A 16,894-nucleotide genomic window follows, 5' to 3' on the forward strand; every position below is an offset into this window, starting at 1 on the left:
TCTGACATCTGCCTTATTTGATCTTCAACTTTTCTTTCGTCCACTGATGCACAAGGCAAACAAAAATGTCTAAAGATGATAACAAAATATAGATATTATTATACTAGTTTTCTACCTATTATTTTTTTTCCATCTCTTTTTTACTTCCCCCCCACTATACATGCATCTTACCCGTGTCTTGTAATGTATCAATTCTTGAAATATATAAATGCTATTTAAATAATAAATGTTAAACAATTTTTATATTTTAATGTAATAAATAATAAATAAATTTTATAAATAGATTTTCTTTTTATTTTCTTAACTTGTGTTAGTTGTGATAATTTTGTAAAGGCAGAGAAAAAAATATGATTGTTAGTATGATTACAAAATTTGAAAGAATTAAATACATTTATTATGTGACTTAATAGAAATTAAACATGAGTATTTTTTTCACATCCTTACTTATATGCTTTTAAAGAATTATTGAAATAATAATTTTTTTATTCTTGTAATGAGGAAAATAATCTCATGAAAATTAATTTGATTATTTTTAACATTTAAAGTTGATTTGATAATTGTACATTTACTTTTTTTCATTTCGTTTTTTTATCTTCTCAAGACTTTATTTTGTCAAAAAAGATAAAAAGTTGTCAGAGATGTTGAACTCCATAAAAATTTTTGCTGTGTTGCCGAAATTAATAACGTGACTTTCAAATTTGTAATTGAAATTTTTGAATGAAAATTAATCCTTTATTTATTTGAGTATCTTATAAGAAAACTTGTAAATCAATTTATTTTTTGTTGGAAGTATCACCATTGTCAATGATTTGAGAAAAATTCACAAAAAAATTATCTTTCCCATCGTTAAATTTTTAAACACATATATCCTATATGGGTTTTCTCTTATACCAACTAAATATTTCACTTATCCACTAAAAAATTATATCTTAAGATAATCACATTCAATAATTTTGAATCTCGTCAAAATTTCCTGTTGTGTTGTATATACGTATGTTAAGTTACTTTGCTTTATATATGATAAAAAAAATCAAGAGTTTTTCTTTTAACTCACCTTGCATTGATGATAACTATTTTATCAGTAAGAGTTTTCAAAATTTACTGCTTTAATTCATTTAAGAATAAGACACCATCAACTATTGTTATTTTAATTTTTAATAAAATTAAGCTTTCAAAACATAGAAAATAAATAAATTTTAATTCATTAATTTTATGAAATTAGTCTTTAGAATTATTATATAATTTTAAAATGTTAAAAAAAGGGGATGGGGCCTAACAATAAATTGGTTGAGTTATGGAGTGCTGGAGGTATCAAGTACCCATCTCAAAGTTCCACACATCTATAGTCGGTGGGTAATGGTAGTATTATCATTTTCAAAGCCACCTTTTCCTCTCTTGGCCTTACCACTATTTGGCTTCTTCATGTCTATAAATATGATAACCACGCTCCAATGGTTTCCCTCCTTTCTACCATCAACCTTGAAGATTGAAAACAATTCCAAAGGAAATATTAAACCAAGAGTTTCTTTGTGCAGTTAGTGACACTGCATGTGCTCTCTCTATATAATAACTTAGTTAAGCATCATTTGCTAATCACCCACCGGTCACCTATCATGCTCAGAGTGTGATACTCCTACTCTTTCTTTATGACATAACTGTCTTGTCTATACTTGTTTACCCTCTTAATCTCTTGCATTTTTTTGACCCCTTTTACTAATTTGATTTCTTATCTCAATTCATAAAGCAAATGGGTGAGGAAGCTAAACAGGTGAGCCTTCAATTTTGTTCCTACTTTCATAGTGATGTATTTTTTCTAGCTCTTACAGATTTATGGGCTAGTATACTTCCTATATTTTCTCGTACTTATTGGTTAGGAACCAACTAAGGTTGAGTCTAAGCCAGAGGAAAAGCCAGCAGAAGAGAAGAAAGAAGAGAAACCAGTAGTAGAGGAGAAGAAAGAGCCTAAACCACAATCTCCATGTGTGTTGTTTGTAGACTTGCATTGTGTGGGATGCGCCAAGAAAATTCAGAAATATATTATGAAAATGAGAGGTTCTACTCTGCCATCTATTGATCTTTGCTTTTGATTATTCCACATGTCATGCATGCATGTCCACTCAATTTTATTTGTATTTATCTTCTAACAGGAGTTGAGAGAGTGGTGTTTGATATGGCTAAAAATGAAGTAACCATAAAAGGAATAGTGGAGCCTCAAGCAATCTGTAACATGATTACAAAGAAAACAAAGAGAATAGGCCAAGTTTTATCTCCATTGCCAGTAGCAGAAGGAGAACCTATACCAGAAGTTGTTACTTCTCAGGTATCATGAGAACCTTTTCTTTTGGCATGCCAAAGAAAAGTAAAGCTAAAATATATCTACATAGTTTAATCAATAATTGGTAATTGATTGTTGTTCTAGGTTAGTGGACCGGTTACTGTGGAACTTAATGTAAACATGCATTGTGAGGCCTGTGCTGAGCAGCTCAAGGGAAAGATACTCAAAATGAGAGGTACCACTTTTCATTTTAATTAAAGTGTTCGAAACGATGCTCGTTATAATTGAAAATGACTTATTTGGATTAATTTTATTTTCTGAAATATCACTTTGAAGAATTAATTTCAACCAAACACACTAAAAATGGAAAAGAAGTTGACAAGTGCTTTGTTAATGATAAAATTTAGTGGTTCCAATGTAGTTGGTGATTGTGACTAACCAAACAACAAGAGTCATCTAACAAAAAATAAATAAACTAGAATGTGGACACATAAAGGGTGAATAGTCATTCGTGGATTTGTGTGTGTCCATCCTTTAATGCATTGTACACTCCCAGATTACCAAGTCATCGCTTTGATGGGGAACCCATGACATGGCATGCTTTTCTTCAAATTGGTTGGCAATGATGTGATTTAATTGGGACTCAATGTCCATGTCCTGCATCAGATTGCACCTCAAAAGAGAAAGAAATGGGGTTGTTTTCCACAAATATGTTATTATGATCAAGGAGTTCATACTATTTGTATTATATTTTATAAAAATATCTTTAATGGATACAAAGTAATTAATTAAATAAATAAGAGTAAAATAATTAATGTTAATAATTTTAAGGGTAATTTAAAAAATTAAATTATTAAGAAATTTGTTATTATTAATAATGTTTGGTATATTTTAAATTTTTGTAAAATAATTGAAAGAATGTTAGATTTAAAATATTGACCGTAATATGAAGGCCAATTTTTGTCAACACAACAAAATAAAAACAATACCATTTGATTAAAAATACAAAGACATTCCCCTATCAATTTTTTCTTTTATCACTTTTTTTCATGAACAAGCTAGTCATGCTTTATACATGAATGATAGTCATGTATATATATGTCTTGCGTAAAAAAAATCCAAAGCATCCCTTTAGCTTGACCCATACGTATGGAACAAGGTAACATTTCAGTATTTAATAATAAATTATTATTATTATTTGACTATACGATAATATGAAAATATGTGTTGGTTAATGTAGGAGTTCAAACAGCAGTGGCAGAATTTAGCACAGGGAAGGTTATTGTGACAGGGACCATGGATGCAAACAAGCTAGTGGACTATGTCTATAGACGGACCAAAAAGCGAGCCAAAATAGTTCCCCAACCCGAACCTGAGCCAGAAAAAGAAAAAGAATATAAAGAAGCTGAGAAACCTACAACAACAGAAGCGGCTAAACCTGAAGGAAAGAAAGAAGAAGAGACAGAGAGTAAAGAAGAGGAGAAACCAGCAGAGGAACCCAAGAAAGAAGAAGAGGGTGGAGAAGGTGGCAAGGATATGAATGAGAATAAAGAAGAAAAGGGTGGCGAAGAAGAAGCCAAGAAAGAAGTGGGTGGTGATGAGAATGAAGTAGTGTTTAACGTTGATGAGGAAGACACGAAGAGGGTGATGTATTATTACCAGCCACTCTATGTCATTGAACGAATCCCACCCCCTCAGCTATTTAGTGAGGAAAATCCCAATGCATGTTGCATTTCATGAATTCATCCTATGTGATCATAAATCCATACATGAAATAGATAGAAAAAGAGAAAGGGTTCAAACTACTGTAAGTACGAACAAATTACTGTGTTGGTTGACTGAAAGGTGTCAAATGAAATCAAATACATGTATCATCATGAGTTAATTAATTATATATTGCTCCGTCTTTCTACGCATGTACGATATGTTATTATACAATCATATTTAAATATTCTCCAACTACGTATTCCTGTGAAACGTGTATCGTGACTTATTTTAGCTTGACTAATTAAGTTGACGATGATAATGTAGACGAAATGATAACATAAATAAAGGAAAAAGAGTCTTTATATTTATTTTTCTAATGTTTTTATCACATCATTTTTTCTTTTATATAAAAATTGAAGTTAATAAACTCATTTATTAAATACATGTATTCAATTAAACATGCTTGTAAAAATGACTTAAAAAATACACTAAATATTACTCAATAAACCAAGAATAACAACCATATTGCACACCACCATACGAAAGCCAAAAATACCTATGGATTCAGCTAATCTCGACGCCAAGAAAACCTGTGATTGTGGAAAACCAACACGCCAATCGTATATACTTAGCTCAGTCTCCTTGGCGCCCTCCCATTTTGGAAATTACTTGTGTTATCAATCAACAAATACCAAATCAAAGGGAAAGTAGTTATGTCTCTCAATATGCATCAAAAGTATTCATAAATCTTTAAAACACATCCACAAGGTCCAGTTAAAAGCATTGAATGATGCGGTAAGCAAAGGTTTAAGTTAGAATGGGAAATGCAAATTGTCCCTGCCTGCAAAGTATTGTGGAGGCACGTTATGTTGAGATGATGATATCTTTGTATTCTTATGTATGCCAGAAGGAAAAAAGAAAAGAAAACCTTATCCAGTCTAAAAGGTAAAAATAAAATTAAAGTTGTCGGCGTTAGTTTTCAAGATTATCCAAATGTTTTCTTAAATTTTGGCAAATTTTAAAAGTATTATTTTGAAATTAATTTAAATTATTTTGTTACAGTTTTATTAATTTTAACTCCTAAAATTTAGTTTGAGCATTAATAATAAAATTAACATTTTCAAATTTTTAAAGATGTATAAAAGGTTATAACTTAATGTGCCGCCGTGATCACATTTATGTTTTGGTCATGTTAATGGGCAAAAGAAAGAAAGAAAAAAATATATTAACGTAGAGTAGGAAAAGGATGAGATTGCAATATTACTCTATCTATTTTATAAAAGATTTAATTATTAAAATTGAGAAAAGTAATTAAATTAATTATATTTTTTATAAATGTAAATTTTATTTTAAAAATATTTATATTATTGAATAATATAGTTAATGTAGTCATTGTTAGGTAAACATATATTTAATAATAAAAAATTATATTAAAAATTTAACAATTAATATATCTCAAATTTATTTTATTATTTATTAAAAGTATAGGGGAAAATATTAGCTAAATGATCGAAGAAAATTCCTCTCTCTCTCTCTCTCGTTTTTTTCTCTTTTGTCAAGGGAGAGAGGAAAGGTATTAAATATTGGGCCCTTTATTTAATTTGTTTGTGATGTAATAAATAAATAACGGATGAAGGAAATAAAATGTTACTAAAATGCAAAGTAAGCTTTTAACAATATGCTTATAACTCGTTAATTTAGTTGACATCAGTAATTATTACTTCACACCGTAATTCAGATTTTAACGTAAACTTTATCGTTAAAATTAATTTAAATGCATATCCTAATTATTTTTAGCAATTATTTTACCAAAATTTAAAGCAAAACACCATTTAATGTCTGAGTTGTGGACCTTCACATGAAAGAACGGGATAACTAATAACAGTAACATGACCCGGAATGTACTGTTTCTGATGAGGATTTTCGCTTTCCCCTGTGACAATTAAAAGTTGTAGACAATAGTTAATACTCAGTTTTTGTGCGGCTCTTATTTTTCTTGTGTCCACAATGTCCTTGACTTACTCTGATCTCCACGCTAATGAACTGTGAAAGGATAATGATTTTGAAAAGAAATATGAACCGTAAAAGGGGAAATAATTGCTATTATTGTAGAGGGCACTCCCTGGATTATTAATGCCCCGGAATATTGTCATCTTCAGTTATTGACAGCAATACAATGACCAAGAAATATCTCCATGCCTTACATATATATCCTCATTCTTCATCATTATTTATGAGATTATTTTTATGATATGCAACCATATTATTGGCTAATAAAAATTCGACTACATTGGATAGCCAGGTTCAGGGTAAGTTCCTCTAACCCCCGGGTTCATCCTTAATCAAACTAGAACTAGTTAAGAAGACGAAAAAGCAATTCAAATGATTCTCCATACTTTACAGTAAAATAACAGAAATGCAATCATTATGTACTGGAATTAAATGAACCTGGTAAAAATTCACGTATTAACTAGTTGTACAGTTTTCCATAAAAATATAGATGACCTACCTAGTTTTATAATATGCTGAATAAAAATACACTTTTGCAGCAATGAAAAAGATTTTTTTTTTTACCCTATTTAGAGTGTATATATCCCATTGAATGAAAGAGAAATGGGAAAGGAAGAAGGAAGAGAAACATAAATCATGCAATAAGTGATATAATAACAAAGAAAAAGCAAAGTTGAAAGCAAGGAAATTAAGGTAATTAAAAAAGAAATATAAGAGAAAATGGGTGTAGAAAATATGAAAGTTCCTCTAACAATTGCTATGTTATGTGTTCTCCTTCTAAATATATTTATTTTGTTAATGCTATTTTTACTACTTTAACTAATTTTTTGTTTATTTATGTTTTGTACTTTTTTACTGGCATATATACTTCGACTACTACGTACACAGTCAAAAACTGCCTTAACGTAAGAGATAATTAAATGGAACTGAACATAACCAAAACTTCAAAGGGCTAAAACATGTCTCATTGTAACATATCAAGTGCAGGAGAGAGTCTAACATGATCTACCCCTCAAGAAAACATCTGCTACATAATATTCCTCACTTCTACTCTCAGAATCAAATTTTGTAAATATATACTCAAACATAAAAAAAACTCATTCCAATTATATATATATATATATATATATATATATATATATATTATTAATACATCTATATACAATTATCAAAAGTAAACCAAAAAAGAAGCTGAATCTGAATACGAGGTTGTGGAAGCAAAAAGAAGGTTCCGGAGACCACCAAATCGTATGCTATGCCGTGGAAGGAGGTGCTCCGTCACCCTTGTCAGCACCGCCGTGTATTCTCCCAATATCCCCGCCATGCTCACTACCATTATCATATTTCTTGGAAGAAAAGAACTTTACAGAGAGGAATCTTCACTCTTCTTCAGGGTCCAAGAAATTAAGCCAGCTTCTTTCTCTTTTTATATATACATGGGTTTAATATAGTTATTACTAATGGACTTGTGTCAAGGGAGTTTTGAACTGAGGGGTGAGAAACTGATATGAAAATGTATAAAGCACAAGCGGTTAGGCCAAAAGGATTCGATTCTGGCACTTTCTGTGAAATGTACAGGGATTAGGCACATTCATAATTAACTGATTTTATGTAATGATTACAACAATGATGATATAATATATACGGTATTATTATATTATATCAAAATAAATGGATTCATCAACTACTGTTTATTTGGCTGGACTCAATTACGTGAAAATGGTAGTCATCATCATGGTGATAATGCATTTATTTTAATCATGTCTGACTTTGAGTGGTATTTGATAAACCAATATTTACATGTCTTTATCAAATAGTTCAAGCTTTTGAATAGTAACATATTTAATTTGTACAAGGAAAAAAATAACTAACACACATCAAAAATAATATTTAGAATTTGATATTCAAATTGTAAAATTCTTTTTGAAATAGTTTATTATTAAAGTATCGATATGAACTTCAAATAATTGCTTCCATTCTTTTAGCAAATGTACGCATGCAGTTTTGTCCACGCTTAAAGTCTTTACATGAGAAACATGTTAAATTATTCTTGTATTTACTCACTTAACATTTTAAGTTTTTGAGGATATTATTGAAAGAAATGTTGGAGAACATGGGTTTGGATGTTTTGAAGATGAAGTTTCGTAGATGTATGCGTTGACTATATTAGGCGGGGCTTATTTTGTCTAACTGGTTCGGAAATATGCCTGCCATGTGATCTGTCTAACTAATGTTTGCCAACACATGGAAGGTTTGGCCGAACTGAATTGCGAGCTTCAAATATGTGATAATTGAGTATATTATTGAGTTAGAAATGCTTGAATCTCAATGGGTCATCACTAGCTAGCTAGTGACGAGGAGTGTGTGTGTGATCATGATGATCATAATTGTGAGATTAGATTCAATGAAGAAACCACCAAAATTGCAATACAAAAAGGGAATAATGCAAGGATAAAGAAGCCCAAGTATAAACAAGTGAAGTAAGGAACGTATCCAAATCACATTTTCACAAGGCACGCATTATTCTCTTCCCTTTCACTGGTTGCTTTATATGTCTATAAAATAATATGATTGAGTGAAAACCTTTTTCCATGCTGTCAAACTTAGACACCGAATCTTAGTTAAAGCTAAAAAGTGTTACGTGAGAAGTCCCACATAGGTGGGAACTTCAAAGGTAGGACCCTTTCTTTGTCTATATAAGGGCTAGGGGTCCACTAATTCATATATCTCAAATCTTCTTTTCCTCTCACTCTTGTACTATATAAAGTTCTTGTATTTAGTAGTTGTATTTAGTAGGGGTGGTTTTTTATTGTGAGGAGTGAGTTTTAATAAATAGAAAGGGGAAGTGTAATTTTTCTTCTAATAATTATATATTGTCTTTATTATTTCTTTTTTAGCTCTTATTTTTTTTATCTTTATTTTAGTTGTGTTATTATATTGGTACTTTGGTCCTAACAGTGGTATCAGAGTTTTTAGGTTGTTTATATTATTCTGTTATAGTGTATATTAATATAGTGTCAGAGAAAATTCTTAGTATGCTCTGTGATTGCAGTATTGTCTGATCTACCATTATTATTGTTCTAGTAGGTATTCACAGTGAAAGTTACATAAATCGTCGGTATAATTAAAAAAGAAATTATGGCAGCAAAATATGAGATAGAGAAATTTCATAGAAGTAATTTTTCCTTGTGGAAATTGAAAATAAGAGCAATTTTTAGGAAAGACAATTGTCTTGATGCAATTGAAGGTAGAAGAAAAATGGATAACAATGTTGTTGCCAATTTGCACTTGGCATTGACAGATTCAGTGTTATCCAGTGTTGCAGAGAAGAAGACTGCAAAGGAGATTTGGGACACACTGATCAAGTTGTACGAGGTCAAGTCACTTCACACCAGAATATTCTTGAAGATGAAACTTTACACTCTTTGAATGAGTGAGTTCACATCAGTAATGAACCACATCAACAATCTGAATACGTTGTTTGCTTAACTTACAGCCGCAGATTTCAACATAGTAGAAAATAAATGTGCGGAGCTTCTACTCCAGAGTCTACCAGATTATATGATCAACTCATCATCAATATAACAAACAACAACATTATCGGTAGTCTATCCTTTAATGATGTTGTTGGAGCAGTTCTTGAAGAAGAATCCAGGCGAAAGAATAAGGAAGATAGACTGGAAAATTCTAAACAAGCAGAAGCATTGATAATGATAAGAGGAAGATCAATGGAACGTAGTTCCAGTGGGAGTCAGAATCATGGTAGATCAAAATTTCAGAGAAGGAAGAACCTCAAATGCTATAATTGTGGCAAGAGAGGACACGTGAAGAAAGATTGTTGGAACAAGAAGAGTGGAGGAGGGAAGAATATTGAAGCATCAACCTCTCAAGGTTGTGTTGCAAGTACCTCAGATGAAGGTGAAATCTTATATAGTGAAGCAGTAATAAATTCTAAAGGTGGAAGACAACTCTATGAATGTTGGATATTGGATTTAGGTGCAACCTGGCACATAACTCCATGTCGAGACTGGTTTTACAATTATGAACCTATCTTGGGAGGATCCGTGTTCATGAGAAATGATCATGCCTTAGAAATTGCTAGAATTGGTATTGTCAAATTGAAAATGCATGTTGGTACTATTCGTACAATTCAAAGAGTATGACATGTGAAGGGCTTGAAAAAGAATCTATTGTCCGTTAGGCAATTGGATGACCTAAATTGTAAGATCCACATTGAAGGTGGAATCTTGAAGGTAATTAAAGGCAACTTGGTGGTGATGAAAGTAAAAAAGATCACAACCAATTTACATATGCTTTTGGGAGATACGTTGCAAGAAGCAGATGCATCAGTTACAATTAGTCAAGAAGAAGAAACAATGATGTGACACCGTAGACTTGGTCATATGTTAGAACAAATCTTGAAAATTCTAGCAGAACGTAATCTCTTGCTAGGGCTCAAAATGGTAACCTTACCATTTTGTGAGCACTGTGTGACAAGTAAGCAGCTTAGATTGAAGTTTGGCAAAGTGACTACAAGAAGTAGACACATACTGGACTTGATTCATTCTGATGTATGGGAATCACCGAAAGTATCTATTGGAGGAGCAAAATATTTTGTATCATTCATTGATGATCACTCAAGGAGATTGTGGGTGTACCCAACCAAGAAGAAGTCAGATGTGTTTCCAGTGTTCAAGGAATTCAAAGCACTAGTAGAACTTGAAACTATAAAAAGAATTAAGTCCTTAAGGACAGACAATGGAGGAGAATATATAGATGGTATTTTTTGGCATTCTGCAAGCAAGAGGGTATTTCAAGGCAATTCACAATGCCTTATACACCTCAGCAGAATAGTGTAGTAGAGCGGATAAACAGAACTCTTCTAAAAAGAATAAGGGCTATGCTAAGAACAGCAGGAGTGGCCAAATCTTTCTGGGCAGAAGCAGTTAAAACTGCCTGTTATGTGATAAATCGATCACCATCAACAACAATTGGCTTAAAGATACCAATGGAGGTATGGAATGGAAAGCCACCTAATTATTCTTCATTACATGTGTTTGGATGTCTTGTGTTCGTGATGTACAATTCTTAAAAAAGAACAAAACTGGATCTAAAATTCAGGAAATGTATATTCTTAGGTTATGCTGACAATATTAATAGGTATCGCTTGTGGGATCTCACTGCCCGCAAGGTTGTTGTTAGCAGAGATGTAATCTTTACCGAAAATGAACTGCAAAAGGAGCAGAAAAATGACAGCACTACCAAAGACACTACTTCAATAGTGATAGAAAGGAAGTCTAAAGAAGACGACACCTCTGAAGTAGAACAAGAGCATGGAGAACAAGAACCAAATGATACCAAGGATGGAGAAGCTCAACAAACAAGACGTGAGATAAGGAGACCATCTTGACACTCAAACTATGTTATGGCAAGCCATGATGCATATTGTCTTCTAAATGAAGAGGGTGAACCGTCAACCTTTCATGAGGCTTTGATGAGTTCAGATGCTTCTTTATGGATGGCAGCAATGCAGGAAGAAATTGAGGCCTTATATAAAAATAAGACATGGAAACTTGTTGAGTTTCCAAAAGATCGAAAAGCCATTGGTTGTAAATGGGTCTACAAAATCAAACGAGATGGTAATGATCAAGTGGAGCAGTATCGTGCAAGATTAGTGGTTAAAGGATATGCTCAGAAAGAAGGAATTGATTTCAATGAGATATTCTCTCTAGTAGTCCGATTAACCACAATCAGAATTGTTTTGGCAATGTGTGCTGCATTTGATTTACATCTTGAGTAACTTGATGTAAAGATTGTTTTTCTACATGGAGAACTTGAAGAGGAAATATATATACTCCAACCAGAAGGTTTTAAAGAACAAGGAAAAGAAAACTTAGTTTGCAGGTTGATCAAACCTCTGTACAGTCTAAAACAGGCGCCGAGATGTTGGTACAAGAGATTTGATTTCTTCATTATTAGTCTTTGTTACAACAGACTAAAGTCAGACCATTGTACATACTACAATAGGTTTGATGAAAATGATTTCATCATTTTGTTGTTTTACTTGGATAACATGTTGATGATAGGCCCCAATAAAGATTAGATCCAAGAATTAAAGACACAATTGGCTAGGGAGTTTGATATGAAGGATTTAGGATCAGCAAACAAGATCTTAGGGATGTAAATTCACCGAGACAGAAAAGATAGGAAGATTTGACTTTCTTAAAAGAATTATTTACTGAGAGTCTTGCGGCGCTTCAACATGCAAGATTATAAGTCAATTTATACCCCACTTCTTGTTAATTGCAAATTATCCTCAAGTATGAAGCCTAGTAATGAAGCAGAGAGGATGAAAATATCTCGAGTGTTGTATGTATCAACAGTGGGAAGCCTTATGTATGTCATGATTTGTACTAGACCAGACATTGCACAAGCAGTGGGAGTAGTCAGTAGGTTTATGGCAGATCCTGGTAGAGAGCATTGGAATATTGCAAAGAGGATCTTTAGATACATAAAAAGAACCTCTAATGTTGCATTATGTTTTGAAGGATCAGAATTTATTGTGAAAGGCTATGTTGATTCAGATTTTGCAGGAGATCTGAATAAAAGAAAATCTACTACTGGTTATGTATTTACACTTGCTGGAGGGGCAGTAAGTTGGTTATCTAAGTTGCAGACTGTTGTGGCTTTGTCTACTACAGAAGCTGAATACATGGCAGCTACTGAGGCATGCAAGGAAGCAATCTGGATTCAAAGGCTATTGGAGGAACTTGAGCACAAACAGCAGACTACTACTGTGTATTGTGACAGTCAATATGCTTTGCATATTGCAAAGAATCTGTCTTTTCATTCCAGAACAAAGCACATAGGCATACAATATCATTTTGTTCATGAAGTAGTAGAGGAAGGTAGAGTGGATATGCAAAAGATTCATACCAAAGACAACATAGCAGACATAATGACAAAGTCAGTCAATATTGATAAGTTTACATGGTGTCGATCTTTATATGGCCTATTAGAAACATAAACAACATATAATTGTAATGTATTAGGAATGTGTGAAAATATGATTAACTTAATCATAATCATTAAGTGAGAGAATTGTTACGTGAGAAGTTCCACATCGGTGGGAACTTCAAAGGTAGGACCCCTTCTTTGTCTATAAAAGGCTAGGGGTCCACCAATTCATATATCCCAAATCTTTTCTCCCTCTCACTCTTGTACTACACTAAGTTCTTGTATTTAGTAGTAATAGTTTCTTATTTTGAGGAGTGAATTTTAATAGATAGAGAGGGGTAGTGTAATTTTTCTTCTGTGATAATTATATATTGTCTTTATTATCTCTTTTTTAGCTCTTATTTTTCTCATCTTTATTTTAGTTGTATGTTATTATATTGGTATTCTGTTCCTAACAAAAAGCACTCAAAATCCTTGTTATGAAAGCTCGGGTGGTGAATTCTCAAACATATCATTGCGTTTTTAGGTTCCAAAAACAAACATATTTTCTATTTCTACCACATCATATTTATTGCAAATTCCCCTTGTATACAGATACAATACCTTTTGTTGACTGTAATATAGATATAATATCAGTTACAAACATAGAGCTTATATTATAATTTTATGAGAAAAAATTTTAAGAGGCTACAAGAGATATGTCGAGAGTTTTCTACGAAAAGTTATTATTTATAGACATTAGTATTGTCAGAGAAAGTGATAAGGACCCAATAGCAAGGGAATCGAGCACCATTTCTTAGTTAACTATATATATCCTGGATTTTATATTTGAGGGGAAAAAAACACCTCAAGGAGTTCATACTAGTACTTAAAAACCTCAACACCTTGATAGTGTGTTTGACTTTGCAAGTCAAGAGTTCATAAAAAATTTGCCGAGGACTTTCATCTGTGCTTCACTGTTTCTTTATCATATGATCTGGGGATCAATTTGATAAAAATTTCGTACTTCTTGGCTCCATGCACCACAGTAATTGGCAGGGGAAGGATCTCCATTATTATCATCGGTGGCTTAATAAATCTAATGGCAGGTTTATTATCTCCTTGTCGATCATATAGTTTATCTTTCAACTTTCATTTTCGGTTAATTTAATGATAAAACAAATTATCACTTGATCATTATACACACTGAGGCCTTTCGATGGGCCCAAAAATTAAAGATTCAAAACTTGGAAAGCCCATGCCAAGCTTGAATATGTATGACTCATGATGTTCAGCCAAAAACAATAATTTCGTTAGTACAAAATATGTTTATTTTCGATACACAAATATTAATATATTTCATTATTTATTAATATAGATGATAAAATTATTATTAATAATTTAATTTGTATGACAAAGATTATATTAACAAAATTATTTTAATATCTGGTAATTTTTTTATTTATTAGTATAAAAATTCATAACATTTATACTAACATTAATTTTTGTTTAAAAATATTTATACTAGCTAATAGATTAATTTAGTATTAAATTATTAGTAAATAATTCTTTTAATGTAATTATGTTCCTTCATTGTTTGGAATCTTATTTTTTGGGGAGCGATGTATTTAAAAATACAGTAGAATACTAATAAATATACTCATCCATTACATGAGTTTATTTATATTTTTATTAAGCTACTTTTTAAAAAATAAATAAATAATTATAATTTAAATATAAAAATTATATAATAATATTAAATAATATCAAATATAATTTCATAAAATAAAATTATGAAATATTTTATTGTATACAATATTATTTTGTATATTTTAGATATTTTTTAGTGTCTTTAATTATAAAAAATTTTATTTTATTTATTGACGTTATTGTAAATAATGCAATATACAACTGAGTCACTAAATAAAGATTATGACAAATATAATTCAACGATTATTATTAACTTTTATTTTTTGTTATTGTATAATATATTTTTATTGAAGATTATTTTTGTTTTAATTATTTATTCTTAAAAATACATGATAAGAAGTTTTATCTTTTAAATATATTTTCTATATAATAAATTTTAATTTATATCTTGAGAATTAATATAAAAAATAAAAATATACATAATTAATCATTCTGATTTAAAATAAACTTCTTAACTTATAGATAAGTATTAATTTTTAGAATATAATATTATAAATAAAAATATTAATAAAAATACATTTATCTTAATTTATTTTGTTTTTTATGTATAATTACATGTATCTTGATTTATATCTTGAGAATGAATTTTAAATTTATAAAATACTTAATTTTTTCATTAAAAAGTACTATTTTTTGCTTTTATAATTGGAAAATTTTCTAAGTCTTTCAATATATTACCTTCTATTAAACATAGATTATTGTAATAAAAATTATTCAATTTTTAAAAATATTTTTTCTTTGTAAAGTTGTAACCTAAAAAAAATATAAGGTATAAATTATTATTTGATCTAAATTTTTTTATAATATATTATAAATTTATAATTTATATATTACTTTTTTTTTATTTTGATAAAGTTAGTGTTCTTATAATTAGATATTCACTTGAAGTTGAAATTTTATTATTTTTTATTTAATATTTATATTATCTAAATTTTCTTATATATCAACCTACAAATATCAGACAATAAAAATAAAGGTTTTTTTAAAAAAATAAATAAACTAAAATTTTTTTAAAAAAAATTATAACTTAACTAGTATATAACATATAAAAGACCGTATAATTAGAATATATTAAAACAATAAAAATTTAATTAAAAAATATAAAGATTAATATTTTTTATCAATTAGTAATTCTTATATATATAGATATCCTACAATCATGATTTCACACTTTTATTTTTTAATTATCTATTGTACAGTTCAAATAATTAAAAAAAGTTCATTAATTTATATATAAAGATAATATTTTTCTTGAAAAAGTATGAAAACTATATGAATATAAATTAAATGTAAATATGAATATAATTAACTTAATTAAGATAAAAAAAAAATATAGATTAGTTTAGACATTTTAGTTAAGTTTAACTATAAAAATATATTATGACTATTACAATTTTTATTATTTCCTTTATGCTTGGAAAATAATTATTTTGAATTTTTAAAAATTTAACACAAGATTAGATTAGATTTTATTTTTTGCTTTACACAAAATTAGATTTTTAGTTTAAGTATAATGAGAAATGGGTATTATCTTTTTTAAAGCTTTACTTTCTCATTTTAAATTTATTAAGAAAACTCATTTTGTATTGTATTGTGTTGAGGAAAAGATCAAATAATGAATAAAAACAAAAGTGTGAAAAACATATTAAAACACAGGAAAAAATATACAAACAAAAGAATAAGGAGATAAAAAGACTATTATTTAATGTGTTTTTTTGTTAGGGTTTATTATTACATTAAAAAAAAATCAAACAAGAGTGAAAATGCAAAATAAAATAAACATCAATACAAATGATACAACCAAAAGTCTCTTAGGATGTATGTTAAAAAAGAATAAAGAAAGTCTTATGATGTATTTTTTTTCCATGACTTTCTCCTCTCTTTTTTTTTTTCTCTCTCACATTTTTCTACTATTTATAACCCTGTGTCATTTTTATTATTTTTAAAAAATGCTTCATCTCTTCAGTTTTTATTTTTATAATTATTAATCATTTTTTTTATTATCTTATCTACTCTTACAAAAAAAATCTGCTCAATATCATTGATTTTTTTAAAATTTTTCAAACCAATTTTTATCTATTAACTACGAATCTAAAATTTCAAAAAATCTACTCATTTCTATTTTTAAATTTTAAAATTTGAATTTTTCTAAATTAATTTTTATTTATTATCTTAATCTTTTACAGAATATCATTATTTTCAATTTTTTATTTTATTATTTCAGAGTGAAGTCAGTAAAATTAGTTATTCGTAGTT

The 16,894-nt window shown here is 29.5% G+C and overlaps 1 protein-coding gene across 2 annotated transcripts; it reads left to right on the forward strand.

The window, feature by feature from the left end:
- Positions 1-1,747: 1,747 nt before the first annotated feature.
- On the forward strand, positions 1,748-4,015 carry LOC113853095 (heavy metal-associated isoprenylated plant protein 9-like). 2 transcript variants are annotated; one of them, XM_027483546.1, is made up of 5 exons: positions 1,748-1,768; positions 1,875-2,052; positions 2,148-2,320; positions 2,420-2,510; positions 3,516-4,015. In XM_027483546.1, exons 1-5 carry the CDS (start codon positions 1,748-1,750, stop codon positions 4,013-4,015), a joined length of 963 nt encoding a protein of 320 aa, XP_027339347.1. The 2 variants fall into 2 exon arrangements, with proteins under 2 accessions (XP_027339347.1, XP_027339348.1); XM_027483547.1 differs by having other exon boundaries at positions 1,887-2,052.
- Positions 4,016-16,894: the final 12,879 nt, after the last annotated feature.

The sequence above is a fragment of the Abrus precatorius genome, unplaced genomic scaffold (genome assembly GCF_003935025.1).
Source record: "Abrus precatorius isolate BTA unplaced genomic scaffold, Abrus_2018 Scaffold10, whole genome shotgun sequence".
Lineage (NCBI taxonomy): Eukaryota > Viridiplantae > Streptophyta > Magnoliopsida > Fabales > Fabaceae > Abrus > Abrus precatorius.

What these genes read in the sequence shown, in the direction of transcription:
- LOC113853095 (XM_027483546.1), top strand. Translation starts at nt 1,748, where the DNA reads ATGGGTGAGGAAGCTAAACAG. An exon ending in ATATATTATGAAAATGAGAG is followed by an intron (nt 2,053 to 2,147) that starts GTTCTACTCTGC and finishes ATCTTCTAACAG; the next exon opens with GAGTTGAGAGAGTGGTGTTT. An exon ending in CAGAAGTTGTTACTTCTCAG is followed by an intron (nt 2,321 to 2,419) that starts GTATCATGAGAA and finishes TTGTTGTTCTAG; the next exon opens with GTTAGTGGACCGGTTACTGT.